We start from the raw sequence: 27,645 nt of genomic DNA, 5'->3' as shown, positions 1-27,645 counted from the left end.
AGAGGCCGCGACGGTGAAAGGCCCACGCACCGCGATGAAGAGCGGCCCCGCCCGCTTGCCGCAACTAGAGAAAGCCCTCGCACAGAAAGGAAGACCCAACACAGCCAAAAATAAATAAATAAATAAAATGCTGGCTTAACTCCTAGAGAATTTCATTAAAAAAAAAAAAAAAAAAAAGCATTGTAATACTGACTAGGTGAGGGCCTGGTTGCAAAGACAGTTTACTTAAAGATAGAAAGTAAGGTTAGTGTCACTCTTACTAAAGGTGGAACTGCACTCTTCCCCCTGCCTGACCCCTCAGCCTGCCACCTCACACATAAATATCTTTTGATCCAAACCCTTTCTTGCCCCCTCCCGATGACTCAAAACTAACCCATCATGTGATCAGAGAAACAAATGCCTACCATACCTTTGGTTGGTTAGTGGGGCATAGTTCTGTGTATTAGTTATCTAGTGCTGCGTAACAAATTACCCCTCAACTTAGTAACCTAAAACGAAAGTAGACATTTACTGTCTCCCATGGTTTCTGTGGGTCAGGAATTCAGGAGCAGTTTAGTTGGGCAGTGTGGGTGCAGAATCTGTTAGGAGGCTGCAGTCCTGATGTTGGTTGGTCAGGACTGCATCATCTGAAGAAGCCTTGACTGGCTAGAGCATCTGCTTCCAAGGTGGGTTACTCCCTCAACTGGCAAGTTGGTGGTGATTGCTGGTGGGAGGCCTCTGCTCCTCCCCACATGGGCCTTTCCACGAGCTGCTTAATGAGTGTCCTCATGAGATGCTGGCTGGCTTGTGAGTGACCTGGGAGAATGAAAGCCACGTGACCTCTCCTTGGAAGTCAGCATCACTTCCACGTTCTGTTCATTTGAAATAATCACTAAGTCAGGCCCACGTTTCTGGGGCGAATTAGACTCCACCTTCTGAAAGGAGGCATGTCAAAGAATGTGTGAACATATTTTAAAACCACCATGTTTTGTAATAGCATCTTGTTTTTGTATACTGTGTTACTACCTTTTTTATACCCACTTTATAGGCAAGAAAACTGAGATTTAGAAAAATTAGCCGGCATACCAAAGCTACACAGCTTCTGCTCGGTGACTGAACCAAGACTGAAGCCGAGGTTTTCTGACTCCTTATCCAGTGTTCTTTCTGCTGTACCCTGAGTGTATGTGTATAAAAAAAAAGGCAGCCTCTTGGCTAATGTCATCTCATACTTGCCATTTTTATGGCACAGAGATATAAAGGGGAAAAAAATATTTCCAAAAAGCTCAAGAAGAGAAATGCATGAAGTCAGTTACAATTCTTATAGTTATTTCCTATATACAGTGTGAAAAACATAAGGAAGCAAAAACTCCCTTATCATACATGATACAGTCACAGGGAATAGCCTTGGGCCCCAGAAAGGTGTTTAGGTACTTTTCTCTCACATTTCTTTTATTGCCCTGGTCAAACTTCCCTCATGCCACCAACAGCCAGCATGAAAGGGGCCCCAGGAGTCCTTCTGGTTCTTCCTTTCTATTTGGTTCAGTTCAGTAAATGCGTGTTGACTGCCTTCTCTGTGCCAGGCACTGTGCAACAGAGGAGGCAGAGGTGAGTAAGTCAGTCCCTTCCCTCACTGAGCTCACAGTCTAGGGAGGGAGGCACACAAGCATTTTTTTTCTTAAGTCAGGGGGAGTTGAACTCAGGGTACTCAGGAAACACATCCAACCCAGTGTGGAAGATTATATTTCACAAAGATATCCACAACAGTATCTCCCATCCCACATTCCCTTCTTACACTGAGACTTTGACATTCTTCCCATTGAGAAGTGGCATCTTTTTTTTCTGAATTTGGGTGGGCCTGTGACCATGGAAGTGTTGCTATGTGACTTCTAAGGCTAGGTCATAAAAAGTGATACAGCTTCAACCTGCTACTCTTTGGGAACGCTCACTCTTGTAAACCAGCCACCATGTTGTAAGGAAGCCCATACTAGCCCTTGCAGAGACCCCACAGAGAGAGGCCACATGTAGTCACTCCAGCTGACAGCCATCATCAACCACCAGACATGTGAGTAAAGATACCGCCAAATGACTCCCCACCTGGCCTTCAAGTCTTTCCAGCAGAGGCTACGATGGGACTACAGATACCATGCAGGGGAAACTAGCCGTCTCTTCTGTGTCCTGTCTGAAATCCTGACCTACAGAATCTGAACATATTGACTGTTTTACACCACTAGGTTTGGGGGTAATTTATTCTACAGCAATAGTAACTGGAACGCCCAGTAACTTGGCTGTCAGGGAAGGCTTCCTAGTGGCTGTGATTCTAGATTAAGATGTGAGGCTCTATAGGCATGAGCTAGGCAGAGGGCAATAGGATGAGGACTTCCAGGCCTTGGTAGCTTCAGACCCCTCAGTGACCTAACCCATGGTGTTTCTGGAATGGAGGCAAGCAGGAGAAAATTCTCATTGCTGACTTGGACATTTCTGAAGAGTAATTTTCATTACTGATTTTGACAATTCTGTCTGCATGCTTCAAGATTTTGACAGCTTGTCTCAAAACATTCATGGTATAAGTATGATGGTATCACATCACTTTCCTCAGAAATGAAGGAGTCTGTGATGTGCCTAAAGCAGCAAAGGGTGCAGAGTTTACAGTCTTTCCATCCCACCTGCACATCTGAAGCATGAGCCCAGTTCTCCATCAAGAGAACTGGCTAGGTGTTCTCTCTATTCATTTATTCATTCAGCAAATATTTATTAAGCACATACTACATGCCCGGAGCCATGCCGGCCCTGGATTTGAGAGGGCTCATTTTCTCAGAAAAGGACTAGTGTTTCTTGATGGTTATGGTCAAACCCCTGTATTCTGCCTGGGTGCCAAGAATTAGTAGAGGCTACCTATAATTCTGCTTCAACCTAGTGACATCCGGTGGGATTTTACCCCTTGATGTCTCGTGCCAGCCATTCTCACATTTGTGGTTGGTCTACGAGGGGCCAGAGGGATTATAAGAAGGCTCTGTCTAGTCAGGTGTCGAGGGCTGAGGAGGTTTCTAGCACTTTCAAAATTCATTCGCTTGGCCATCATTAAAAAGTCTACAGATAACAAATGCTGGAGGGAGTGTGGAGAAAAGAGAAGCCTCCTACACTGTTGGTGGGAATGTAAATTGGTGCAGCTACTATGGAAAACAGTATGGAGGTTCCTCAGGAAACTGAAAATAGAATCACCATATGATCCAGCAATCCCACTCCTGAGCATATATCCAGACAAAACTAAAATTTGAAAAGATACATACACCCCTATGTTCATAGCAGCACTATTTACAGTAGTCAAGACATGTGGAACCTAAAATAGGACACAAGTGAACATAGCTACAAAACAGAAACAGACTCACAGACATAGAGAACAGGCTTGTGGTTGCCAAGGGGGAGGGGGGAGGGGTGGGAAGGAGCCGGCGTTTGGGATTAGCAGACACAAGCTGTTACGCATAGAATGGGTAAACAACAAGGTCCTAGTGTAGAGCACAGGGAACTATATTCAATATCCTGTGATAAACCATAATGGAAACAAATATGAAAAAGAATATATATATATATATATATATATATATATATATATATATATATATGTATATGTATAACTGAGTCACTTTGCTGTACAGCAGAAATTAACACAACATTGTAAATCAACTATACTTCAATAAAATTTAAAAAAGAGAGAGACAAAGTTCATTCGCCTGATGCTCTAAGAGATGGAGCCAGGAAGCATGGCAGCCTCACAGGACTGCATTAGCACGTGTGTCTTAGAACCGTTGGCTGCATGTGTTAGTGGCCTGCGATTCCATCTACATTTGGAACTTGCTGCTTTTCAATAATATCACCCCCATCTTTCTGAGGAAAGATTGTAAGGTTGACGGGGGCAGCTCTTCACATTGTTCTTTGATTTTTATTTTAATTTCTGGCTAAATTCTAGTAAACCATCAACATACTTGCTTCTGGAATTTTAAACAAGATTCAATCTCATTTGTGACAGCAGGAAAGATCTTTATAGCACAACAAATAAAGAAAAGGTGTAGGGTGCCTCGGTCATTCAAAAAGCTATTGAAGCATTAATAAGCCTGGACTTCTGTAGCTGGGGAGCTGGTTTCTGTCAGTCAGAAACTCACTGTCTTCCAGAGAGCTAGTCACTCACTTATTCATCCGTAAGAAGAAAGTGATAAATGTCTGTTATGTAGCAGACACTTACCATGCCAAGTGCAGGGACAGGAGAGAAAAGGCACAGCACCTGCCCTCTGGGAACACCAGCTCTCCCAGTTCTGTCCTAGTACACCAGCCTAACCAAGCCAGTTCACATTTTAGAGGAGGGAAATACGGCTTCAGAACAGGGTTTTGTTGACTCCGATTCCTGCAGAGGCCAGGAACGTGGCACCCGCGCCCGAAGCAGGCCTGAGGTGAGACTTCAGGCCATGATGAGAAGCCGGAGAGAGCATCTCCCTCTAAAGGGGACAGCTGGTACTCAGAGCCCCAGAGCTGTCATTCCTTCCCGTTTTCCAAGAGAAGCCGGAAATTCGTATTTTTATGTGAAATTTCTCAATATTTAAACACTCTGCAGGCCAAACAAAACACAGCTACTGGTTTTGACCTCTGCTTTATAAAAGAGAATGCCTGCTTTTGTTCCGTCAAACTAATGAATGCTCAATTACGGGAAGGAATTCGGAGGTTAGTGTTAGATTGTGCTCCTCAAAAGGCTGCAGACCCCATTCCGAACCCTTGAGATGCTAACCGACAGACTTGCAGAGGCTGACAGCTGGACTCTGAAAGCGGACACACACAAGGAAACAGGCAAGCATTCCAGGTCACTTTGCAAGGTCAGGGCAGTAATGCAAACATTCGGAAGGCTGAAGACAAAGGTCAGGTGGCAGCAAGGAAGCCCTACATTTCCTCGAGCTATTGGTTAATAAATCATATTCAAAAGGTATCACCAGATTCTCCCTCCCTGTCACTGCTTTGTGAGGTGGAAAATTAAATAGAAATCAAAACTAAGATGGCCGTCAGGAGCTTTTAGGAGACCAGCAGGCCAGTGTGAGGCCAACATGGGATGAAGTTTCTGCCCGGAGCAAAGGTCTCCAAAGGGGTGATGATACCCGACCTTGGGCATTGCAGAGGGGCTGAACGGTGCAGTGGTTATGCACTGGAGCCTTGGAGACTGGCTGCCCACATTCAGATGCTCACCCCAGACTCACTAGGTGACCTTGGGCAAGTCACTTCACTTGGTGCCTCGAGAAGCACTTCATTTCTGAAGTGGGGACAATAATAGTACCTGCCCCAAAATGTGTTTATGAGGCTTAGAGGAGTTAACATGTATGACACTTAGAACTCTGCTTAACACATAAGGCTTAGGAGATAGGAGCTGTATAGTGTTGCTAGGAGATGTGGACTTTTATAAATGGCTCCCTGTAGCTTTCTTCAGTGGCACCAAGACTCTGCATCTGTGGACACTAGACTACAGTTGTCACCACAGAAGTAATGCTGGCTATACCCCAGTTCTGCCTCTCAGATTCTGCAAGGGTGTCTAGACCACAGGATCCTGCTGCAGCAACAGTTGCACAGTCACCATATGGAGCAGCACCTTGATAGGCAAAGCTTCCTCCTGCCTCCAGGGTGGTCCTAGACCAGACGTCCCCAGTGACCCCACAGGGGAATTGCACCTGGAGAGCCCCCTACCCCACACCTTCTCCCCAGGCAACAAGATCTCCCTCGGGCTCTGCTAGAGCAAGTCAGGTATTACCCTCCCAGCCTCGCCACCTTTGTTAGTCTTGCTGAGAGACCTTCAGAGCTTGAACCAGAAGGTGGGTTTTGGCTTCCAAATAAAGGTAGGCACATTCAGCACCTGTCTCTGAAGAATGCATGCCCTTTTGGTGGGTTGCGCACAGATGTCTTTTCAGTTTTAACAAAAAGCATTCTGTAAGTTTTAAAGAACCATAGAATACCTATTTTGTGTGCTAAAAAAAATACTGAGTCCACGCTATTTCTGCAACTATAGAAGGGAGGAGCTTACCAGACTGAAATGTTGGCAGAAACAAAGAGAACCCATGTTCCTTCCCACCTGCAATTATAGTTTTACTAGCTTGTAAAGCACACACAGATTTGCAGTACATTCTTCCCTTGCAGTTGGAGAGAGGCCCTGCTGCGAGTGTAATTGGCTTTCTAGCTTCCTTTAACGTTGAGGTGGAAGGGAGCTGGACTGAAGGGCCTTTACTCTTAGAATTAACTGATGTTGAATTGTGTTAAAATCCCACGCGTCTCCCTGAATCCGTGTGTTCCATTAAGTCTTAGTCAGGAGTGGAAACACAGCTTACCTCTGAAAATATCCCCATCCCTATCACTTCTCATAGCTTATAAAAGCCAAGTTTCTTTTTAAAAAAAAAAAAAACAAAACGCATTTTTAACTTAACCCTTATAGGGATTACTCTCAACCCTGTTAACCCGTGTGGTTAAAGCTATATGGCATCTTTAAGTGACAATTTCATACATTATATCCAACTTTGGACCACTTTCTTCTCTGGCTTTGGCTCCTCTGTTCCCAAGAGGAGAATCACAGGTGCATTTGGATAAAAACTGCCTTTATCGCCTCACTTCTTGGGTCCTGAGTTTCCTCATTTGTGATGTGAAAAGGTTGAATTAAGCAATTTTTAAAGCCCTTTCCAGCTCTAGGACTCTGGTTCCATGCTTATAGAATCCTTGAGAAGCGATTAAGTTGTGGAAGCCACTCTACCTGTATCTACCTTCTGGGGTTTCCCAGCCAGTTTGCAGAAAGCAGCCAAGCTCTGGGCTCAGCCAGGAACCTGGGAGGAGAGCCAGATCTTAGCCCCTTCAGTTCTACGTGACAAATGCAAGATTTCCATTTGCCAAAGGTCAACTGGTATTTCAACTTGTCATTAAATAGAAGTTTGAAACGTTTTCACAAATACAACCTAAAAGAGAGCTTACAAAAACAAGTCAAATATTACTGATTTCATATATTCCTTAAACACAAATTGTCTTCCTAATACCTTACAATCCAGTGGCAGTTTGAAACAATGCCCAGCACACAAAAGTTGGCCAATGAAAACATGCGGAAGAGAATATGCCATTTAGTGGGTTTGTTACTAAGATGGGCAGCGTCACTCAGGTTATCTAGTTAACGGTGGGTTGGTTTTCTCGGGGCTAACAGCAGAGATCTCACTGCAGCTCAGACAATAAAAGGATAGAGCAGGGCTTCCCTGGTGGTGCAGTGGTTAAGACTCCATGCTCCCAATGCAGGGGGCCCGGGTTCGATCCCTGGTCAGGGAACTAGATCCCTCGTGCATGCCACAACTAAGAGTTCACATACTGCAACTGAGGAGCTGGTGAGCCGCAACTAAGGAGCCCACCTGCCACAACTAAGACCCAGCGCAACCAAATAAATAAATAAATATTAAAAAAAAAAAAAAGTTGGGGCATTAATAAGGGAAGGTGTAGACCTGATGAGAAAAGGAAATCCAGGGAAGGATACTGTGAATGGATTCTTGGCTGGAGGAGAGGTCAAGGGTGCAGAGAAAGTCTAGGCAATGGCGGGTAATAAAACTGTTGATTGGAGTTTCACCTTTTTCTCCTTTCTCTGCCTACTGCCTGCTGGGGGTAGGGACTCATCATCCTACAGGCAGGTAGAAGGGGCTAGAAAGGGCCAGGATTCTCAGCCTGCGGGCTTCACCCCCAGAGTGGTTAAGGCACAGTCTCACCGAAGACCAGGGGCCTGCTCACTCCACTCTCATGTCATAGCACTTAGTCAAGGAGAAAGAGAAAAGAACATTCAGGAGACCTACTACCCAAGGTAACAATAGCAGTCTATCCCTTACCAAGTCACATCCTATCTCTGGCACTTAAAATCTTTGTCTGTAAGATGAGAAGGTTGTACTAATAATTAGATTAACAATGGCTACTTTTTATTATATGCTCAAGAAATGTTAGTCACTTGTATTACTGAGTGCTTACTTTAGGCCAGATCTTGTTTGAAATCTACGTGGATTATCTCATTTAATCCTCACAACAGCCCTCTAAGACGCGACCATTATCATCCCCCTTTTGCCAGTGGAATGAACTTGCCCAAAGTCATCTAGCTAAAGTGGAGGAGCCAGGGCCCAGGCTGTCCTGTTCTAGCACATACTCTTTTGCTTTTTCAATTTTGTATGAAATTTTTCAGATTTATCAAAACATGAATAACAACTACTACCCGCTGCCTGATTACCGCTGTAGCTGTAGGTATTCCCTTCGCCAGTGGGCACAAGCTGCTACACTGTACCGTCTGCTTCCAGCACTGACGTTCTCTATTTCTAGAGGCAAACTGGTAGCAAGATCCACCTGGCAGCAAGGCCCAGCCCCACCATTGCTGAAGCCCCACCAAGTCTTTTCACTGGGTGGAGGGAGGGAATACTATGGCAAAGAGGGGACCAGAACAAGGTGCCCATGCACCCATCGCTAGCCAGAGGGCCAACACGTGGCACGAATCCCAGAGCCCAGGACACTTGGTGTAGCCAGTGTGATCACAGTAGTCAGGCCCAGCCCCCCACCCAGTTCCCCTACACAGGCCAGTGCCCCTAAACTTTTTACAGATCCATTTTGACCACTGGCATGGTGGTCAGAATATTTCCATTCTATCCAACCCATTGACCTGTAGTTGTCCAAAACAGCAAATTTCTAGAACAAAGAACTGGATAACCCACAGAATATATTAACTTATAGTCCAAAAAGGAATGCAGGCTAAATACATACGGATTTGTGACACTACGAATTCGCTTTTTGTGTTTCAAAAGTTTGGAGTTAACACGTTCTACATTCATAGCTATGGCTGACCTGTGTCCACGTGTGTTTTTGTATTTACAGCTAGTCTGATTCCAAAAAGGACTTTTGTGGTAGAGCTTCTCTCTCTCCTCGTGTGTGTGTGTGTGTTTTCATAACTGTGACTAATTTTAATTCCCATCCCTTTCCATTGGTCTGAATCATTGGCATACACACTTATCAAAGATGATTCTTTGCTGCTCGGGATCCTGCGTGCTTGGAGTTCTGCTAGCATCCCTCCCACAGAATGTGGTTAGGAAACCCAACTCTTCTAGAATTGCCTTTAGCCTAAAGGTTCCCCCCAGCTACTGGAAAGACAGAGAGCAAAAATCTCTGATGCAGCTGACATTTTAGGTGTGTATATAATTTACCAAATTGTTGGCCACTCAGCTCTTAGTCAGTGGTCACAAAAGGAATTAGCAACCCTCCCCTGCTATCCCAAAACCCCAAGAAGGAAGGGTGTTACTTGGCTCTGGCACAGGCCTGCTGGCACAGTGTCAGACAGCAGCACAATGGTACATTTTGGCCGCAGAAGACTTTGGGGTGGCAGAAAGGGCCAAAATAGTTGTGGCATAAGTTGGCCAAGATATTAAGCAGATCTGAGTTTAATTTAATGTAGAGATAACAACTCTTTTTTTGTTTTCCAGCTGGCTGCTGCTTTCTCTGTCTCCATGGGACCAAAGATTTCAGCCAGGAGTTAGTTCATAAGGGCATTAAAGTCCTTTCAAAGTGAGACATGTAATGGTCTTTACACAGGCTTTCACATTTGGCCGGGCAAGATGGAGTAAGGATAAAAAGGCACATGAGGATCTGGGGGAAGCTGAAAATGGATCTTGAGGCTTGAATTCCTCCTATGCGTTTGCTTAAGCCACATTGCCTGAGCTTAGAATAGAGAGGCAGGCAGTCTGTCTCCTTGGGATAAGGAAGGATTTGGAACTCAGCGACTGTGAGGTCTTGGCCCCTACTGTGTTTTCTGGTTTGTTTTCTTAGCAGGAGCAAGTTATTCTAGTTTCTTGCTTCTGGGGTTTTCTTCTGCACACTTATAAGCTGAGTCTCCACCCCGCTGATGGCAATGGGGTGGATGGAATGGGATAATGAAAGGGGTGGAGAGAGAAGTTGATTCAGCTGCTTAGGATGAGGGAGGCAAAGAAACTTCAGACCTCGGAGCTAGCTTCTGAGTCCATCGAGGGTGGGGAGGGAAGGGGCACCACAAGGACTGAAGTCCTCCCAATACGGGAGAGAAGCTGGTCTTTGAGACACTACTGTGGCCAGCACACCAGCTCATTGTCTGAATGGTGATTTTATTACCCATGAAATGGGTAAGCTGCAGTATTCATAGTGTTTAGAAAAGTAATCCATGAAGTATAACTAATCAAAAGTGATGAGATATACCTAAAAATGTTAGAATGGTAAATTTTATGCTACATATATTTACCACAATAATAATAATAATGAAAGAATAGTCTTAAATGATCATGAGCTTCTCAGGAAAGTACTCCTTGACTATATTTTACAACCTTTCATGTATTTGTTAACTGCTAGGTACTGTGATGCAGTGAATTAAAAATTCACGTAAGATGAGATACACGTGCTCGTGGGCAGTGTGCTGAAAGAGTCCTCTGAACTGGGAGGAGAGATGCATTTAGGAGGAAGGACCAACCCATCACATCCAGGATCCAGAGGGGCTGGCCCAGTGGGGTGTCCTCAATTCCCAGGCTGGGAGCAGAAAAGGTGGTTTGATGATTCTTGCCAAGACTGTTTTGCATTCCCAAAATAAAATGTCACCTGAGTTGCTTGGTTCTTAGGCCTGTTCACAAGAGCTTTTTAAAACAATCCGTAAGTGAAAGAGTCAGCCTTGAATGCAAGTCTTTATCTTATCCATCCTGCTACTAAGAACAGTGCCTGGGCAAGAGGAAGTGCCCAATAAACATGGGTGAATGAATGAATCAGTTATTAGAAGAGGAAGACAGGAATGAGAATGAACTCGAAAGGGGCTGTGCATTACTACAAGCTCTGTTGTTGCATAGTGAGCATTTGTGAACTGAAGTCCTCACCAACATTTATCTTTTGTTTTTCTCTTTAGTACTATTTGGTCCTGAGTTCAAACACCTGACTTCCCAGTAAACCTTTAAATATTCATGGTCTGCTGTGTGGCTCCAGCATGCCCTCTGAAAGGCAGTTTAGCACAGTAGTTGAGGGTATAGAGTCTGGAGCCAGACAGCCTGGGTTTGCATCTTAGCTGCACTCCTTCCAGCTGTGTGACCTTGAGCAAGTCACTTAAACTGTTATGCCTCAGTTTCCTTACCTGTAAAATGGGGATGATTAAAGTACCTGCCTCACAAGATGGTGAAGTTAAGCGAGTTACAAATACATAAAGTACTTGGAAGAATGCCTGGCATATAGTGAATGCTCTGTAAATGCTGCTTTTGAAAGTCCCTCACCGTATTATTGACAAGATTCAGCTGATTTACAACACTAATGAGGCTTTAGCAGGCACCCTATGACCACAGGTGCTTCCTTTCTCTGTGCCTTTTATTCTGACTAGCAGTTCTAGCTATCCATGAATAGGAAGAACACCTTAACTGACATTAGAAACTCTGAAATGCTACAAAGGGGATTCCCTCCCTGGACAATTTGACATTTATTTCACATCCTAATTCTACCTCTACTACCAATCTTTTATAGTTTAGACGGCTTCAATTTCTCCATCTCTGACATGGATAATAATTTACCTTACAAGACTCATAAGGAAACTAATAAAATATATATTGAAATTTTATCAAAGTACCTTAGCAAATTATTAAGTGTAATGAAGATGTTTTCAAATGGCCCAGCACTAATACTGGCATTTTAAAAAATACATTGAAAACAGTAGTTGACTTGTTAATAACCATACTCTTTAAAAGCAATATTATAAAGCTAAGTAGTGATACCCCAATAGAAGAAGCAAAAAAAGACAATATGTAGCTATCTTGATATAGAGCAGAAATTCAAAATCAGAGTTTGGTAGGGTGATATTGCTAGGGACATTGCACTTAATGATGGCTTTTGCTACTATCAGGTCTTATAGCATATTCTTTAGTAGTAAATTACTATATATGTAAGTGTGCACAAATATATATGCAAATACATAGTATACACAGTCATGTATTTAAGGAAATGGTCTCTTCTCCATAATGTGAAGATTCCTGGTAACTCCATTTTAATTTAATAACATACATTCTCACCTGATCTCAACTACCTGCTTCCTAGGATGCCCTATAATTTATACTGTTGACATTACCTTGTGACAGGAATTAATGAGCACTACAGCCAGCTTGGGATTCTTAAAAAATGAATGAAAAATAAAGAGGAAAAAGCAATAACCGTGAATGGGGAGGGGCTGGAGGTGGCAGGAGGAGAAGAGGAGGGCAGCTTGGCCCAGGAGTGGCATTGGAAGTGGGAAAGGAGAGGGAGCTGGCTGCCTCGGGACGTGTTATTTTTCCTGGGGCTTCTTGCTCCTCTCCACCCCCACCTCTTCCAGCCTGAGCTTCGAGTACAGTTGAATTTTCACCGCAGAACTTGGCTGGGTCTCCTCAGGGACTTTCTCTTTCCCATCTTTCCATAAATTATAGGTTTGCACATGAGAGCAGAACAGATGATTCCCATTATCTTTTGGGTTGGGTTAGGATTTTTTTTTTTTAAACCTCCTGCCCACTCTTAAATGTGTATCCTAGTTCAGGGAGGTGGAATTTTTATTAACAGTGGCCCATCCACCAACGAATTGCTCCCCTCTTCCTTAATAGGATGGTTTTAATCTGGTTTCCTTGACCAGTGTGACTGTGATCATTTTCCTTGGCCTTTAAATACTCTCAGGAAGTCATTGCTCCAGGAGAACAGGGCCTGTCGGAGTTGTTCACCCATAACCCCAGCACCTGGAACTGTGCCCAGTATCCTGCAGACTCCCCATGAATGTATATGTATTTTGGTGGTAGTGTGACATTTCTAGGGCACTATTATACTTTCATAAATGACCCATCAGATCACTGTAAAGGAATCAGACAGATCCAAAAGAGTTAATTTACCCCAGAGCATAGAGGTCATTTATAGGTAGGGTGTAAGGCTCACTAAAAGCTAGAGCCACTGTAAGTAGTTAAGGTTTATTGAGCTCCAACCCTGGGCACTTTTTTTGATTAGATACCCAGACCAGATGCAAACTCAGTAAAGAAAGGGGAAGGGAGAGGGAGGGGATATGGGGATATATGTGTACGTATAGCTGATTCACTTTGTTGTACAGCAGAAACTAACACAGCATTGTAAAGCAATTATACTCCAGTAAAGATATTTTTAAAGAGAAATAAAAAGAAATAATAAGAAAGGGGAAGGGAGTTTACTGCCTTGCATCTGAGCTCATTCTGCTCTTTTTTGGTACAGTACTCAAGCTAAGCCTTCTAAAAGAAGTAAGTCCTAGGGAAAAGGTGCAAAGGAAAAAGAAAAGATGTGACCTAATTCCACTTCCAGGATTTGGAACATTCTATTACTTATAGACATAAGAGTAGAGTGAAGGAATTTTCCAAAAAAAATGTCCTTGACTCTATGGGAGGAGAAAGAGAAGTAGGAAAGGACAGATAATATTTTTTAAGAAAGAATAATGTTTCATGCTGAATTCACTAGTAAAGTTGGGAGACCTGCCTGAAAGAGCAAGGAAAATGAGCATGATAACTTGGTCTCATCAGAAGAGAAGCCTAGCAATGAAGAGGGCTGTAGAGAAAAGGGAGGCAAGTTATAAATGGGGGATCATGATAGCAAAAAAGGAAAAGCTGAAATGTTCAACCTGAGACACTAGAGGAAGAAAGAGCCAAAGTTGAGTGGAGAGGAAGAGGAGGAAAAAGAGATGTTACCAAGAAGCATGTTGTAGCGATGGAAGAAACTGCCCTACAGTGAATGGACAGAGACTGGAGAAGATATTTTTAAAATCCAGATCCTTTGAATGAGGCCGCCATCAGTAGACCCATTAGAGGGTCTAGAGATTACTATAAATTCTCAATTTGACCTTATCTTGTAGTTTAATAAACTAAATATGTACTTGTCCACTATCTCTTGCCCTAACCTTGACCAAGATCTACTAAATTAATACCCTCTCTTTCTACTTGACTGCCCTGGCAGCCCTGTTGTTCTCACTGTACTAAATATAGTTCCAGGGACAAAAGGGATGAGACACATGAAAGGCAACAGCTTAAGATATGTTAATATATGTCTTTCTTGTTCAAGACCAACTAATCCATCTCAGGAGCCCCCTAGAACTACTGCTTTTTGATGTTAGCTTATTTATTTAATGATTTGGTGATGAGTAAGTCCTCCTGTACTGTATGTCATAATATAAATTAAATCATAACATGTGAGGGTTAAATCTCCCCACTCTGAGGGTTCAATCCTATGTTAATTCTATTGTTTACTCTAACAAGAGGAGACATTAACTTCATAATTAAAAGCCTAATATATTTGGATGGCCTTGTTTACCTAAGTAGTGACTTGCAGTTAAGATCCTGAAAGCCTTTCTCTATGGTGTAATCTTTTTGGTGTCAAACACATTGTGTACTATGCCTTAAAGACAAAGATATATCATTCAGACTTGCTCTTGACCTAGAAAATGGGCCATGGAAGGAAACTTAAACCAAATGAACATTAAGTTGCCTTAGATGCACGAGTACCAAGTTATTTATTTTAATTCAAATTAGCAAAGGAATTGTCATTCTTATTCTCTAGCTACATGTTCTCTCCAGAAATACGTTACTGTATCACTATATGCCTGATGTAGTCTAACAGATGCCTAGACCTTTGGTGTTTCTCAGAGTGTGGGATAGTAAGGATAACTATTGATATTGACATTTTTTTTTTTCTCACACACACACACACACACACTGTATTTTATTTTTACAAGAGATAAATAGACTGACGCCAAGCATTGTACATGGATGACCACAATGATATTAACATTTTTAAGCTCTTAATATCTGTTGCTTACCATTCTAAGAGCTTTACCTGTATCTACTCATTTGATTCTCACAATGAAGTGGGTATTATTGTTATCGCCCTTTCATAGATAAAAACCTTAAGCAGAGAAGTAAATGACTTGCTCAGGGTCACCAGCTGGTACGTGGGAAAGTCTCAGAATTTGAACCGAGTTAGCCATTGCTCTTAATTACTATGTGAGGATACCTCTGATTCCATGGAATGTCTACCAAAATGATATTAGTTGATATAAGAGATGCTTTTAGGCAGTACATGGTCATAGCATTAAATGACATTTAATTACATAATAAGAAAGTTATTCTCTTCAGTTCTCTTCCTGTCCTTGAGGTTATATCAAGCAAAGTTTCATTCTGGTGCTGGTGTGACTTGAACCCCTAACACCTGCATATCTCCCTTTTCAACAGTTAGCTGTAGGCTCAGGGCCTTCCAGCAGTTGGGTTATCTTGATTTCATGGCAAGGGATACTGGCTTTCCATTTATGGTGTTCATATATGACTTTCATTTTTAAATAAATTTATTTAAGCAAACAAATGACTCAATTGAAATTAATTAACACAAGTGGAATGCAGCTATGAAAATGTTTGTGAAGGTGTTTTCAAATGATTGAAGTTTGGGAAACACTTCCCCAATTGTTCTATTTTGAAATTCACTTTAAAGCAATAGTTTTAGCAAATAGTGAGATCCTTGTTCTCTTATCACAGAAAAATTCCAATTTCCCTCTGTGGGTTGAGGACTCATCCGGGATGGAGTTTTCACCAGGTCATGCAGAAGGGAGAAAAATAAAATGTGGTGAATTTTTAATAATACCACACATATTCAGTTGAAAATATTTTTCTGAAATCATACTGTTTCTACTTTTTTGGTGTTAAGATCCCCTTCCTTTCTTGTGAAATGCTGGTGATAGTAGCTGAAAGGTTTTGTTTTGTTCTTAATGTCCTTACTAGGTAAAATTAAAAACTGGACACTTTTTAAAAATTGTACTGATCCAGAAAACATGTAATCTGGGTGCCATTGCTCAGTCACTGTATTCATGGTATGATTCCTCTCAGTTGCCCAGCAGCCCTGAGTACTTCAGGAAGGGTGATATGGAATCATGCCAATCCTTTCTAAAGTGCATTCAAGCATTTTCTTCAGGGAAATTATTAAATAACTCCTGTTTATGGAATTCTCTTATGTCTGTTCTCTAGGTTTATAGTTTTCCTATTAGGACTGCAATGCTAATTATTAATAAAATAGTTTTTGAAAGATGTAGTATCTGAAATAACTATTGTGAGCAACCAATCCATTGGAATACTTATACTTGCTAAGATATGTTTATTTCATTTTCACTTCCAAAATGGAAAGTTCAGAGCATAGTTGAGAAATACTTAAGTAGTTATTGTTTTTTTCTTGTTTTGTTTTTCTTTAATGTAGCTGCTGTTGTTTCTGGGACTCAGGAGAAAGGGAAGCTAAAAAAATTGGACAGATTTAAGAAGATTTTAAAAGGTTGTTATTTTTTTGTCTCTGTTTCTTCATTGTTTTGACCAGCACATTAGTATTTTACATGAGATTTCAGAGTTGGTCTAGAGAGAGGCCATTTGGAGATACAGAAAGATCTGTAAAAGAGAAAGCAGGAGACCCAAAATGCCCAAAGTCAAGAAGACTAGAGTTAGAAGGGTTAACTATAGGGTGAAAGCACAAACAAGAAACAAAGTTCAAGGACTCCAGCGGGATTTAAGGTGGTTTTTCAGAATATGTACGAGTTAGCCAGGGAAGATCTGGCAAATTCAAGACTAGCATTGGCCAGCAAACCCAAAGCAACAGGATCACTGCCATTGTCACCGCTCTAAGGAAAAGAATATAAACTAGGCTCAGACCAAGACGTTCCCAAGCACCTGGATCACTCTCGGTGGATATTACTGGCTTGCATGGAGCTTTTATTTTACTAACTCTAAGATGTCTGAGTAGCCTTCTCCCTTACATGGCTTTCCCTTGTGCCTTAAATGATCTTTATAGGGAGACATGTAGGTTCTCATCCTCATCTACCCTTTGGCCTCAGTTTTAGCAGCAGATGGCAATAGCTTGTTTCTAGTTGACTCTAAGCCCCATGTCCATATGCAGTCTTTTATGATCTAGTGCAAGGGGAGCTGGAATAGACCTATCACACTAATGTCATCTTTGTTCTCTTGGGAGTAGCCGTGACCCAGAGTACCTGCAGGAGACAGGGCCAGACTGAAATATGTGGATACCCAGGCAGCTAATAATTTGGCATCCTACTCACTGATACTCTTTAAACCTATTTTCAATATGTACTTAAATACTATTTAATATGTTTAGTAGATAGGGGAAGAGAAACTGATTTTCTACTAATAAAAATACATATAGGGCTTCCCTGGTGGCGCAGTGGTTAAGAATCTGCCTGCCAATGCAGGGGACATGTGTTCAAGCCCTGGTTCAGGAAAATCTCACATGCCGCGTGGCAACTAAGCCCGTGCGCCACAACTAAGCCCGTGCACCACAACTACTGAGCCTGCACTCTAGAGCCTGCGAGTCACAACTACTGAGCCTGTGTACTACAGCTACTGAAGCCTGCGCGCCTAGAGCCCGTGCTCCGCAACAAGAGAAGCTACTGCAATGAGAAGCCCGCGCACCGCAATGAAGAGGAGCCCCCACTCGCCACAACTAGAGAAAGCCCGTGCACAGCAACGAAGACCAACGCAGCCAAAAAATAAATAAAATAAATTAAAAAAAAAATACATACATACCTCTTTATGCTGAAAATGAGGAATTTATTACATGCTCTGACAGTAACATTATCTTTTTAGCTTATTGAATGGAATTTCTAGTAAATGTTTCCATAACTCTGAACTGAATAGTGTTAACCACTCAGACTCTCCAAGAGTATAAGCACCATACTTGAATATAGTTACAAAGTCTTGTTAAAAAATATAAAAGTTTTTTTTTTAAATGACTTTCATGTCAGCAAAATGTTTTTAGCTTTTCTATATACCAGATCTTGTCATCTGAGACTAGAGATGGTTTTACATCTTCCTTTTCAATCTGGAGTTTTAAATTTCTTTTTCTTGCCTAATTACCCCGGCTAGAACCTCTAGTACAGTGTTGAATAGATGTGAGTCTGTTCGTGATCTTAGAGGAGAAAGCATTTAGTTCTTCACCATTCAGGATGAACTGACTTTTTCATAGACAGGTAATTTCCTCAACCTGATACAGGCTTCTGTTCCTAGTTTGTTGAGTGTTTTATCATGAAGTGGTGTTTGATTTTGTCAAATGCTTTTTATGCATCTATTGAGATCATTATGTGGTTTTTGTCCTTTATTAATGTGGTAATTCAATGTAATCAAACTATTACATTGTTTGATTTTCAGATGTTAAACTAACCTTGAATTCCTGGGACAAATCCCAATTGATCACAGTATATAATTCTTTCTATATGTTGCTGGATTCAATGTGCTAGTATTTTATTGAGGATATTTGCATCTTTTTCCAACTTTTCTATAGTTCTTATTTTCTCTAGGTTTTTTGTTTGCAATTTTTATGTAATCAGTTGAGTTTAGTCTTTATTTAACAAAAATTAATCTCTTGCACCCATGTTAGTTGATTGCTACTTCAGATGACTGTCAGCTGCTTCATTGCAGAACTATTTCCCTGGCTTGTAGTTACTCTGTACACCTTACACATGCTTACTACCAAAATGCTCAGTACTCTATATAAGGAAGTTGTTTTAAAATTTCATTGCTATCTTCTTATCCTCAAGTGGGACTAGTTCACAATTACCAGTAATTTAAGGAGTGGCTATGGAAACCCAGCCTCACTGGCACCTTATTTCCAATTTATTTGGTGAGAATGTAGTATAGTTTACCAGTTCACGCCCCAGGACTGGCTGGGCCACACCTTTATCTAGCTCCAGGGGCTTAGAAGAACCTCATCATCGGATTCTGGCGTTAGGGTTCATAGTCCCTGATGGTCAGAATAGATCTAAGGCCACAGAAGAGAGCTCTCTGGGATTCTTTCCATTTTGTGTTGTGCCAGCCATTGTTTTGGAAAGCATAGTCAACAAACAATACTCACATCTTATCTTCCCTTTTCAGTTATTTTCTTTGGGAGAAAGGAGACAGAACACCTAACTGAACACATGGTACCAAAGCCTTGCCAATTGGTGGTGAAGTCACATGGGTGGAGCTTCCCAAGTTTTGAGTGCATGTTTCCACCTGACTGGGCTTGTTGAGCAGGTATAGCAGGTACCAAGACATAGACTTGGATCTGCCTTTTAATCTGGACTAACTACATCAGGGGAAAATGATTTTGTTATTTGATTAGAGCTGTAGGAGTAGCCAACTCTCATTGTGATAGCTCAGGCCTTTTATAACTGTTTTCGGAGAGAGAGAAAAGAAAACAAAAGAACAACTCTGACCATGGTCTAAAGCCAGGCTTCTGTCACTAAGCAATAGAGAAAAAGCTCAAGTAGCCCTTGCATAAGTGGGAATTTGTGGTTTCTAAAGCTGCCCATTCCCCAAATGACTAAAATATGTTATTGGCATTTGGCACTGTTTCCTATGTTTTGCTCTCCTTAAATTTCTCTTTAAAAGAGTTTGAGTTTAAAGGCAGAACCACTGAAAAATGCAATTTAATCATAGAACTGTGAAAGGCCAGCCCAGAATTAACCCCAGGATGCCCTGTTTTGTTTTGTTAAACCAGAACTTTGCACCAGGCTTATTCTCAGGGGGTGCTGGAAAGGCTAAGGGTAGGCAGGAGGGAAGGAAAAGAGGGAGGCAAAGGAAAGAAAATGAGTAGGCCAGACCAGCCCTGGGATGGCTCTGCCATGCACCAAGGGCTTTGCTCCCTCACTAGGCAAAGTGACTCCGAGATTTACACTGGAATGAGTAGGAGAAAGGGAATGGAAATGGAAATTGAAGGAGAACCCAGAGCCAGGGGGAAGAGTGAGAGGACTCAGTGGCAGAACATTCTCCCATACCGCAGGCTGTCAGGGGACAGAACACAAAACTTCCAGGGGCCTCTTGGCCCCAATTCACTTTTTAAAAAGTGGTGTTTTTCTCCCAGATTATAACAGTATACTCATTGCAGAGAATTTGGGAAGTATAGGTAGTTACTGAGAGAAAATAACCATCCTGGCAGCACGGCAGAGAGGTTCAGATCGCAGCCCTTGAAGACCTGAGTTTGAGCCCCACTACTCAGTGTCCTCATCTATAAAAGCAGGGGTGGCGAGATCCCTGCACTGGTGATGCGAGGATTGAAGGAGATCACAGACCTGGCCGGGGCTAGTTGCTGCTGCTGTTATCATAAGCCCCCACCACAGTAAACACTGACACACATCCAGCGAGTTCTTTTCTATGCATTCATAGGTATGAAACATGGCCATTCTTTACAGCATATAAATTTTTATCTTGCTTATAACTTAAAAATACCCACTGCTTCTGAAGATTGTTAATTCCTATGTTAAGATCCCATTGCTGTAGTTAGTTTAACCTCCTTTTTATTGGACATTTTGGGGTTTCCAATTTTGTATTATTATAAATAATACTATAGTATACATCCTTGTGTCAGAATCACTTAGTTTCTCACTATTTAAGATAAATTCACCTGAGTAACTACTAGAGTAGAGAGTTTGAACTTTTTAAAAGCTTTAGATACAATTTACTGTATCTATACCCACACCAACAGCGTAAGCAAATTCTCTCTTTATATCACTGGAGCATTAGCCATTGTCATTTAAAAACTGCAACTCTTTGGTAATATTAGAGGCAAAAAAAAATTTCTCCTTTTTGACTTTGCATATCTACTTTTTATGATTTGTGAGGCTAAACATTTTTATATGTTTATTGCTAATTCCATTTTTTTAATGAGTTGTTTGGTTATATCTTTTGCCCATTTGGGGGTAGGCTGTTTTTTCAGTTTATGTGAGTTCCTTCTATATTAGGCTATCAACACTTTATGTGTGATATTTTCCCTAGTTTGGTTGTTTGCCCTTGAATTTTATGTATGATGTTTTTTGGTAAATAGAAGTTTAACTCTTATGTTTCCAGATCTGTCCATTTTTCCCCTTGTGAGATATTTTTCCATGGCTTTAAAGCCTGAAAAGCCTGTCACCATGCTTAGATCAGATAATGATAGTTTGCATTTTCTTGTCTTTTAAAAATAATTTTATATGTTTAATAATTTAATAAATGTCCAGGATTTATTCTACTTCATGATATAAAGTGAGGATGTAGTTTGATTTTCCCCCAAATGGGTAAGCAGTCATTTCAACTCCTTTTTTTAAATAATCCATCCTTCCTGTGCTACTTTTTATTCCATATTTATCATAATCTAATTACATGTGTGTTCTGGGATCTGTTTCTGAGCAGTCACTTCCACTTCCTCAATAGCAATTCTGATGCCAGCACCAATTATTTGAATTGTATGATATATTTTGATGTCTGGTAGTGTAAATACAATCTCATATTCTCGTTTTACAAAATCGATTTATTATGCCTGCGCTTTTATTCTTGTAGATCAACTCTGGAATCACCTTGTCCACCAATATACTTTGTACATTATTTTAATAATTATGCTGATTCTGAGTTGGATTTCTGTACTTTTTCTTAACAATGAGAATTTTTAGCTTGGGACTTAAAACATGTATGTAGTTTAAATTTATGGAAGAATAATGTGCTAAAGAATCAAGTGACTTATTTTATAATCTTAAATACAAGTATGATTGAATGATCACAACCGAACGCTGCCACAGTTTGTCGGGAGGTCGTTGCAGAGCCAGCCGCTTCCCAAGTTGTGAGACTTATACAGATTGCACATTAATATTCACTTTTGAGGTACAGAAGGAACTGAACATGTACCAAGTGTTCAAATGCTTTGGTATTTTTCATTCTGCATAATCAACAAGAATGTTAGCTATTCCAATGATAAAATGCTTTTCAAGATCAGTTCAAAAATTGCCCACTACGGCCTTTCCAGCTGCCAAAGAATTCATCCTCCAATTGTCCTCATGTTTGAGGAACTGGCTAGCTCATCCCTCAGGAATTATCCATGTCCCAGGAGTGCATGAATCACACAGCCCCAAGAGGTTCTGCTAAAGTACACACGGTGTTTAACTGGCAGCAACTTCTCCATTTGCCCTCTGTGTTCATGCCATTAGCCCATAACCCCATCTGGCCAAAGACCTGCCATTTTGTTTGGACAGAGCTGCCATCTAAATATTTGATTCCAGGGCCTGCCCTAGGAATATTCCAGAAATACTCAGTTTCAGCTTTTTTAATGCAGAGGTCGAATGCACTTGGAAAGGCCTAGAATAGAAACAGAGCAAGAGCCATTCTTCCTTAACTAGTCATCTGTTTATACCTGTGGAAAGCAGCAGAGCAAGAGGGGTAGATTGGTGGCCAGAGTCAAAAAGGCCTTAGAAACTAGGTGACACTTGAGCCAGGTATGAGAGCATGTGACTTGAGGGCAATGGCAGCCGAGTAGGAAGGATCACACCCTGCAATCAGACGACCCAGTTCAGACTCCAGCTTTGATGAGCTCTCTGACCAGGAAACAAGTCCCGTAATCTTCCTACGTCTCAGTTTACTTATATGTAAAATGAGTATGATACTATTTTGGACAGTTGCAGTAAGAATTGGAAATAGATACAGAAGTATCCAGAACTCATACATGGTCATAGCAATGAATGGTAGTTATTTAGAGAGCAGGAGATTGATGCATTGCAGATAAAAACCGGAAGCAAGTGTGGAAAGACAGGCTGTACTTAGCTTGTGGGAAGCCCTTGTAGGGCCTGCTAAGGAGTTGAGACCTCATCCCATAGGGGCTGAAGAGGCCTCCGGGAGTTTTCATTAAAGAAATGCCAGCTCTAGGACGGCACTAAAGCTTAATGTGTAGCACTTGGGCTCCGGGAGCCCAGCTCCCTTCTCTACACATCCAAGCTGGGTGACCTTGGGCAAATGACTCAATCCTTCTAAGCCTCAGTTCTATCATCTATAAATTGGTTACGATAAAAATACTGACCAAAAAAAAAAAATACTGACCTTCAGGGGTCTTGCGAATAATAATAGTTATTTATTTAATGCTCGCTGTGTGCCTGCCAATGTTCTAAGTGCTTGACTTGCGTTATCTTAAAGGAGGTCATGAATTTAAAAGCTTAGGACAATGATTGGCACATATTAACAGTTAATCACTGCTGTGAGGGTGGTGCAACAGCTGATGTCATTATTCTTATTGTTCGGTCAAATCTGTATTTTAGTAAGATCCTTCTGGTGATGGCATAGAGAATGGGCTGCAGTGGTTGAGGCTGGAGGCCAAGAGAACAGGTACTTTCACACACATGTTTAAAAGGTCAGTGAGCTGTATACTTCAGGTCTGTGCATCTTACCTCATGTATGTTATACCTCAGTTTAAAGAAATGTAATAGAAGAGATAACCAATGAAAACTCTCCTCCTAGTTTACATATGCTGCTCTACAACTGCTTGGAGTTTCAATTAGCTGAGCTCTCTTCACTTAAAAAAAAGTGGGGGGGGTAGGCGTTGTGAGGGACTAAGTGAAACCCTTTTTCAATGAACCATGCTCCTGAAGGACAGAAAGCCCAAAGAAAACAAACCTCTACAACTCATACAAAATTCTGACCTCGTGGAGAGTTTCCCTTTGCTAGAGCTGCCTACCAGCAGTAGTGAATGAATCTAGAGGAGAGTCTCTCTCTTCTTCCAGCCCAGTGGTACAGAGATGATAGAACCAAGAAAGGCAGGACACCAGGGTGGTGTGGAGAAGGGTGTTAGACGCTGGACCAGATGACAGACCGTCCACCCTCAGCCCTCTGGAAAATTGACTGTTTACCGGGCTTCCTACCTTAGGGCACTTTTCCATTTAGATTTTACTGAACCTCTAAACGTGTCACAGGTGGCAATACTATTCAGAATGCTTTTCTCTTTGAACCTAATCTTATCTTTGAATGTCCTCCTGTTGTAAAACCACCATTTTCATTTCTTTCTTAAGGCCAAGTCCAAGGCACTTCAGTCAGTATGTTGACCTTTGCTTGGATTGACACCAAACTAAGTGGTAAATGTGTTCAGACTGGGCAACATACTTCTCCTGCATAGTGCCCTGGGTGATGTGAAATGATTGTGACCTCTGAATGGATGGGGAATGGATTTTTAAAATCTGATACCAATTCTGTTTCTCCTCCTGTTGATTACAAAAACACAATCTAAAACGATTGGAATGTCAAGACCAACCAGCTGATCAAAATCAAGTAACGTGCCTCGGGATGGAGCAGTGAGGGGAAGGTCATTTCTGATAGGTCAGGAGGGAAAAAGCCCTGGCCCAGCAAAGCTGGAGAAGGGCATTTAAAACATTTAAGTGAGATTTGTAAAAACTGCAATATTCATCCTAACCAATTACTTACTTACTAACTCCCAGTTAGGTATTTAAGAAGATAAGATTAAATGTCTAGAATTCAGTGATAATTATGTAAACAAAAACCAACCTTAAATTGCCTAGTATTAGATATGGCTATTGACACTATGCATATCTTATAAATCATTCTAATTGAACGGGGCAATGTTACCTTCTGAAACCTAAAAAACCCATAAGTCAGGCAACATTCTGATTAGACAGACAGGTCTCCTTGGATACAAGCTTTGAGTCTTATGTGGCCATGACAGGTTCACTGATAGGCAATTTTCAAGAACTTTTGTGAAAATAAACATGAAGATAAGTGAAAACACAGGTCATGTAATACCAAAAAAATGAAGGCTCTCTACATTTTCATAATGCTTATATACATGCATATGCAAATTACATGTATTTATTTCTAAAGCCATGCTTTGTAGCACTGTCAGTTTTTTTAACAATTTAAGCATTTATTATAAAAGTGGCAATTCATATTAATTTAAACATTAAAAAGCATAAAATTATATACATATACATTTTTGAAGGTGCAAAAAAGTTTATTACTTACATAATTGAGTTTTATGGGATGAGCAGAGCAGTCTCAAGCTGGTCCAAAATGGCTGGAGAGAGCAAGGAAAGCAGACTGGCTTGAGGCTTTTATGTGGTTAGGGGGTGGGCCTGGGTGAGCACTGACATAGAAAGACAGGAGATTGGGTGGTTTGAATCTCCTGTAGGTGCTTGGGCTTCCCTATCAGCTTGCCCAGGTGTGGGGCACAAGAAGAGGCAGGTGTGAGGCTTAAAAGCTATTTGCAGTCAAACATCAAAAGAGTTTAACTTTTTATTACAAATATTCACACAATCACCAACATGCTCTTCCAATGTTACCACTAAATTTTTTCTTAAAATTTTTCTTCCCTTTCCACTCTTACTACTACTCCTTTACTTTTAAGAAGTTATCATCTTTATCTGAATCTCTCTGATAGATTTTTTAAATTGAGGTATAATTGACATATAACATTATATTAGTTTCAGGTTGCACAATGTAATTTCCAATATTTGTATGTCTTGCAAAATGATCACCACAGTTAAGTCTAGCTAACATCCATCACCACACATAGTTACAAAATTTTTTTCTTATCATAAGAACTTTTAAGATCTACTCTCTTAGCAACTTTCAAATATGCAATACAGTATCATTAACTATAGTCATCATGCTGTAAATTATATCCACGTGACTTATTTATTTTATAAATGGAAGTTTGTATAGGGTTGGCCAAAAAGTGCCTTTGGTTTTTAAGTAAAAATAAAAGACACATTTTTCATTTTCACCAAGAACTGTATTGAACAACGTATTCACCCTTTTGTTCCACTACCTTCTGCCATTTTTCAGGCAACTTCATAATTCCGTCTTCCCAAAACTTTTTATCATTTTGAGCAAAGAACTGTTCCAGGTGCCTTTTACCGTCTTCCAGGGAATTGAAACTTTTTCTATTAAGAGATTTTGTGAAGACCTAAATAAATGGAAATCCGAAGGTGCAAAGTCTGGTGAATACGGCAGATGAAGCAGAACTTCCCAGCCAAGGTGTAACAGTTTTTGCCTGGTCATCAAAGAAACATGAGGTCTTGCGTTATCCTGATGGAAGATTATGCGTTTTCTGTTGACTAATTCTAGATGCTTTTCATCGAGTGCTGCTTTCAGTTGGTCTAACTGGGAGCAGTACTTGCTGGAATTAATCGTTTGGTTTTCCGGAAGGAGCTCATAATAGAGGACTCCTTTCCAATCCCACCATATATACAACATTGCCTTCTTTAGATGAAGACCGGCCTGTGGTATTGTTGGTGGTGGTTCATTTCACTTGTCCCATGATCTCTTCCGTTCCACATTATTGTACAGTATCCACTTTTCATCGCCTGCCACAATTTGTTTTGAAAACAGAACATTTTCATTACGTTTCAGTAGAGAATCGCATGCGGAAATACAGTCAAGAAGCTTTTTTTCACTTATGAGGAACCCAAACAATAAAGCGATTAACATAACCAAGCTGGTGCAAATGATTTTCATTGCTTGATTTGGATATTTTGAGTATGTCGGCTATCTCCCACGTGGTATAACGTTGATTGTTCTCGATTAATGTCTCGATTTGATCGCTATCAACTTCAACTGGTCTACCCGACCGTGGAGCATCATCCAGGGAGAAATCTCCTGCACGAAACTTCGCAAACCACTTTTGCCACATTCGATCAGTCACAGCACCTTCTCCATGCACTGCACAAATCCTTTTTTTTTGCGTTTCCGTTGTGTTTTTACCTTTCTTGAAATAATAAAGCATAATATGCCAAAAATGTTGTTTTTCTTCCATCTTCAATTTTAAAATGGCTACACAAAAATTCAACAGTTTTGATAAGTCTTTTTTTATTTTTTATTTTATTTTTTTATTTTTAAAAATAAATTTATTTATTTATTTTTGGCTGTGTTGAGTCTTCGTTGATGCGCATGGGCTTTCTCTAGTTGTGGCGAGCAGGGGCTACTCTTTGTTGCGGTGTGTGGGTTTCTCATCGCGGTGGCTTCTCGTTGCAGAGCATGGGCTCTAGGCGCGTGGGCTTCAGTAGTTGTGGCTCGTGGGCTCTAGAGCGCAGGCTCAGTAGTTGTGGCACACGGGCTTAGTTGCTCCACGGCATGTGGGATCTTCCCAGACCAGGGCTCGAACCCATGTCCCCTGCATTAGCAGGCGGATTCTTAACCACTGCGCCACCAGGAAAGTCCCGATAAGCCTTTTTTTAAATGCACGCTGATATGACAACTGTCACAATACAATCTAACAAAATGGTTTTGAATGAAGTTAAAGACAACTAAGTGCTACTATAGCCATCTTATGGAAAAAACCAAATGAACTTTTTGGCCAATCCAATATTAAATTATTTCCTTAAGATATATTCCCCAAAATGGCATCCCAATACCTTTTAACTCCCTTCACCTTCTTCACTTACCCCCCCTACGTATTGTCTCTGGCAACCACCAATCTCTTCTATGTATCTATAAGCTGGTTTGTTTTGTTTTAGATTCCAAATATGAGTAAGATCATACAGTATTTGTCTTTCTCTGTCTGACTTATTTCACTTAGCATAATGCCCTCAAGGTCCATCCATGTTGTCGCAAATGGCAAGGTTTCATTCTTTTTTATGGCTGAATAATATACCATTGTGGTGTGTGTATACACACACTATATGTGTACACACTATATATATATGTATACACACTATATATATGTATACACACACACACACACACACACACACACACACACACACACACCACATCTTTATCCATTCATCCATCACTGGACACTTAGGTTGCTTCCATATTTTGGCTATTGTAAGTAACGCTGCAATGAACATGGCAGTGCATATATCTTTTC

General features: G+C 41.1%; 1 protein-coding gene across 8 annotated transcripts in view; it reads left to right on the top strand.

The window, feature by feature from the left end:
* PLEKHM3 (pleckstrin homology domain containing M3) overlaps nt 1–27,645 on the top strand; it is a gene marked incomplete at its 3' end in the record, with an annotated part of 187,702 nt that overhangs the window by 110,981 nt on the left and 49,076 nt on the right. Inside the window, exon 7 of one of the 8 annotated variants that reach the window (XM_082467056.1) lies at nt 16,252–26,662. The exons of 5 other annotated variants lie outside the window; for them this stretch is intronic. In XM_082467056.1, the coding sequence (XP_082323182.1) occupies nt 16,252–16,290 (39 nt within the window). Of the gene's footprint in view, nt 1–1,027; nt 3,590–9,473; nt 14,693–16,251; nt 26,663–27,645 lie in introns of those variants that run through there. 2 more of the 8 variants (XM_082467054.1, XM_082467065.1) reach the window with 2 other exon arrangements.

The sequence above is a fragment of the Balaenoptera physalus genome (assembly GCF_965194825.1).
Source record: "Balaenoptera physalus genome assembly, chromosome: 6".
NCBI lineage: Eukaryota > Metazoa > Chordata > Mammalia > Artiodactyla > Balaenopteridae > Balaenoptera > Balaenoptera physalus.
This window is presented reverse-complemented; position numbering and strand designations above follow the sequence as displayed.